At 63.8% G+C, this 3,482-nt stretch overlaps 2 protein-coding genes across 5 annotated transcripts in view; one reads left to right on the top strand and one right to left on the bottom strand.

Annotated features, from left to right (window-relative positions):
* The window catches only part of CC2D1A (coiled-coil and C2 domain containing 1A), a 19,273-nt gene extending 18,607 nt beyond the window's left edge, over positions 1-666 (top strand). For all 4 annotated transcript variants that reach the window (XM_014592644.2, XM_014592645.2, XM_014592646.2 and 1 more), the window contains exons 27-28: positions 27-74; positions 154-666. In XM_014592644.2, coding sequence (XP_014448130.2) covers positions 27-74; positions 154-174 — 69 coding nt within the window. In that variant the 3' untranslated portion in view covers positions 175-666. The remainder of the gene's footprint in view (positions 1-26; positions 75-153) is intronic.
* A 122-nt stretch (positions 667-788) lies between these two features.
* The window catches only part of PODNL1 (podocan like 1), a 9,663-nt gene continuing 6,969 nt past the window's right edge, over positions 789-3,482 (bottom strand). Inside the window, 4 exon segments of the mRNA XM_027776761.1 lie at positions 789-1,186; positions 1,269-1,417; positions 2,751-2,938; positions 2,941-3,302. Of these exon segments, the coding sequence (XP_027632562.1) occupies positions 1,018-1,186; positions 1,269-1,417; positions 2,751-2,938; positions 2,941-3,302 (868 nt within the window). The 3' untranslated portion in view covers positions 789-1,017.

The following is a 3,482-nucleotide window of genomic DNA, read 5'->3' on the forward strand; positions in this document are numbered from 1 at the left end:
CCTGCTGACCACCTATCGCCTGACAGGAGGCTGCAAAAGAGGCGCTGTACAGGCGGAACCTGGTTGAGAGCGAGGTGAGTTCTCCAGGAGGCGGGGTAGGGGCGCAGGGCGCTCTGGTCATGGCCCCCCTGACACCAGCGGCCTGTCCCCCAGCTGCAGCGGCTGCGCAGGTGAGGGGCTGACCGGGCGGGTGGCCCCTGGAGAGTGGGCAGCAGGCCCAGGGCACGGCGCTGGGCAGAGCAGACACGGCCCCCCACCAGACAAGGAGACAATCAGCGGACAATCGGCTCCGGACTCGTCCCCCGGCCAGGCCCCCAGCCCAGCGGGAGCGTCCCTGGAAGACGGCATCAGAGATGGTGCCAGCCAGCCAGCGTGTGCCCCTTGTCCAGGCCTGGCTGAGGCGGGCACCGGAGAGTCCTGTTTGCACAGCCCGGGGGTGCACAGCTCTGGCCTGCCCTGGAGCCGGGAGGGCGGTTGGGACCAAGCCCCAAGGACCCCTGCAAGCACTTTAGTTCACGTCCCTCACCGGCCTTAACCCCAAAGCCCTCCCTCTCACCCCAAAGAAGCCGCTGCGGCTCAGGCCGTGAGCCCCGCTGGTTCCCCAGGGAGTCGTCCGGGCCCAGCTGGGCCCCCAGGGTTGACACACGGAATAAACAGCCAGGGCCACACCCGCCTCAGCTCTGTCTTGAATGTACTTCTTGCCAAAGGAGCGTTTGCCTGGCACGCTTGCCACAGGGGACACTCACGAGGGTCCAGACATCTGTCACCCTGTGTTTCTTCAGTTGGTGGCCTCGGGTGTTTTTGACTTGGGGACTCACGCATGTCTCAGGCCCTTAAAGTCCAGCCCCGCTGCTCATTGGCCTGAGACAGTGAGATGCCCGTGCATGCACATCGGGACCGGGTGGCGCCGGCTGCATCTTCCATCCTTCCCGGGAGCGTCCTGTGCCCCAGCCCCAGGTGGAGCAGGCCCCAGTGAGCGCCATGTCTTTAGCTACTAACCCAGCCAAGCTGCAGGTGTCAGGGTGCTCTGATGGGTCCCTCTGGGTTCAGCGGCCCCTGCCGTGGGGCTGTGGGCGGTAGTCGGACCAGCACCTGCTCCGGGTTCCCTGCCGTGTCCACCACCCGCAGGTTCGGAAGGCCCAGGAAGGCCTCAGCCGCGATGCTCGTCATGTGAAGCCTGTTGGCCCTGGACAGAGAGGTGGCTGTGAGGGCACAGCCGGGACCCACTCCCCTGTCCCCCACGCCCCGCCCGCCCTCCCTCGGGGCACCTGCGGAAGAGGGCTCGCAGGCGGGGCGTGCTGATGAAGGCCTCGGGGCCCACGTGGCCAATACGGTTGCCCTGCAGATGGAGCTCCTCCAGGGCCTCGGGCAGGTCGGGGGGCACGAAAGACAGTGCATTGTGGCTGAGGTCCAGGACCTGCAGGGGGTGGTCGAGGGGACAGAGATGGCGGTGGTGGCCCCAGGCCCAGGGCCCCCGGCTCAGCCAGCTCCCAGCCTGTCTTAGCCACCCTCTCCACGGGTGCCAAACTGCCCTTACAGAGCCACACCGGGCCCCTTCAGGGGGCGCAGACTCAAAGGTGCCATTTTCTCCATAGCCCGCATCACGTTTTTTTTTAATATATAAACTTTTTTTTTTTTTTTGAGAGTTTTTTGCTATAGGGCATGTGTGCTCGCCAGAAAGACAGGAACAGAGAGACAGGGAGAAATCACCCCCCAGGGGGGATGGCCACGCTGCAATCCCTTCTCCTCCATTCTCCTCCGGGGATCTTGGGCACGCACGCACATGCGCCTGGCGTGAGTTTAAGCCACCAGGTCCAGGACTCGAACCGCGGTCGACTACATGGGAATCCAGTGACATAGCCATTAGGCCAACTGCTGGTCTCCCCCCTTTCTTTCCTATAGAGCACATGCACCCACTGAAGACTCGGAGGAAGTGAGACATCACCTCCCAAGGGAGATGACCACACCGCAATCCGTTCTCCATTCCCCTGTTGGGATTTTAGGCACGCACACACACCTGAGTGAGTTTCAAGCCACCAGGTCTGGGACTCAAACCGGGGTGGGCCATGTGAGAGTCCAGCCCCCAACTTTTTTTTTTTCTTTTACATTTGTTACAGGGTGCTTATGTGCTCTCTAGAAAGAGAAACAGAGAGAGGGAGAGAGAGATAGTGAGAATGCACCCACCCCCCAGGAGGGATAAACCATGCCATAATCCCGTCTCCGGGTCTCCTCTCGGATTTTGGGCACCCACGAACACGTGCCCAGTTTTTTTTGTTTTGTTTTCTTTTCTTTTCCCCAAGCCGTGGCTCAGAGACTGGAACTGCGCCCCTTCATCACCTTCCAATACACACACCCTGTCATTTAATCATTATGGCGCCCTCATTGGCTGTTCAAGGCAGGGGCGGGGCAGTGCGAGGGGCGGGGCGGGGCCTGTCTTCTGTGCCTAGAACAGTGCCCGGCACCCACCGAAACTCTAGAATTCTGGGAAGCACAATGCTCTGAGTCAGCCAAGTGCAGGGGCGCACTCTGAGGTGGGGTGGGGGTGGAGAGGGTGATGGCGGAGGACCAGGTGGCGGGGACAGCACAATCAAAGGCCAGGAGGCCCTGGCTGGCTTATTACCCCCGACCTGGGCTGGCCCATGGTGGGGCCTCTGCTTTGTGGCCCCACAAAGCAAGGACCTAGGAGAGGGGTGGGTGGGCACGGGGATACAGGGGCCTTAGGGACAGCCTGGGAACAGCCCGACCCTAACCTGCAGGGCCTGCAGCTCATGCCAGGTGCCGGGCCCGATGTCGCCGACTCGGAGCCGATTGTGCGCCAGGTTGAGCTCCCGCAGTTGGTCCAGACCGGCCAGCGGTTCGGGCTCCAGGACCCGCAGCTGGTTGCGCTGCAGACGTAGGGCATGCAGAGTGGCGGGCAGGCCGGTGGGCAGCCGGGTGCCAGGACCCGCAGGGAAGCCAGGTCGCGGGCGCCCAGCGCGGCCACGCGGTTGTGGGGCAGCACCAGCGCGCGCAGGCGGCGGGGCAGCGCCAAGGGCACGCGGTCCAGCCCGTTGCCGTAGAGGTGCAGTGTGTGCAGGCCCCGCAGCGGCCGCAGAGCGCCGGCGGGCAGCCCCGAACTTCCCAGCTCGTTGTGCTGCAGGAGCAGGTACCGCAGGCCCCGCGCCCCTTGCAGCCGGGCCGCCTCCACCCGCCGGATGCGGTTGCGGCCCAAGTGCAGGATGGCCAGGCTCCGGGGCAGGCCGGCGGGCACCGAGGTCAGCTGGTTGTGGGACAGGTCCAGGTACTCCAGGCTGTGCAGCTTGCTGGGGGGAGAGAGGGTGGCACTGGGCTGGGCGTGAGAGTGGGTGGCTGGCCATCGCCGTCAGACGGAATTTTTTTCATTTTTAAAGAATTATTTCTGGGGGAACCAGCAGTTAGCGTAATGGCTATGTCGCTGGCTTCCCACGTAGTCGACCGCGGTTCGTGTCCCGGCCCACGGCGCG

Source organism: Tupaia chinensis, unplaced genomic scaffold (assembly GCF_000334495.1).
Source record: "Tupaia chinensis unplaced genomic scaffold, TupChi_1.0 Scaffold138060_1, whole genome shotgun sequence".
NCBI lineage: Eukaryota > Metazoa > Chordata > Mammalia > Scandentia > Tupaiidae > Tupaia > Tupaia belangeri.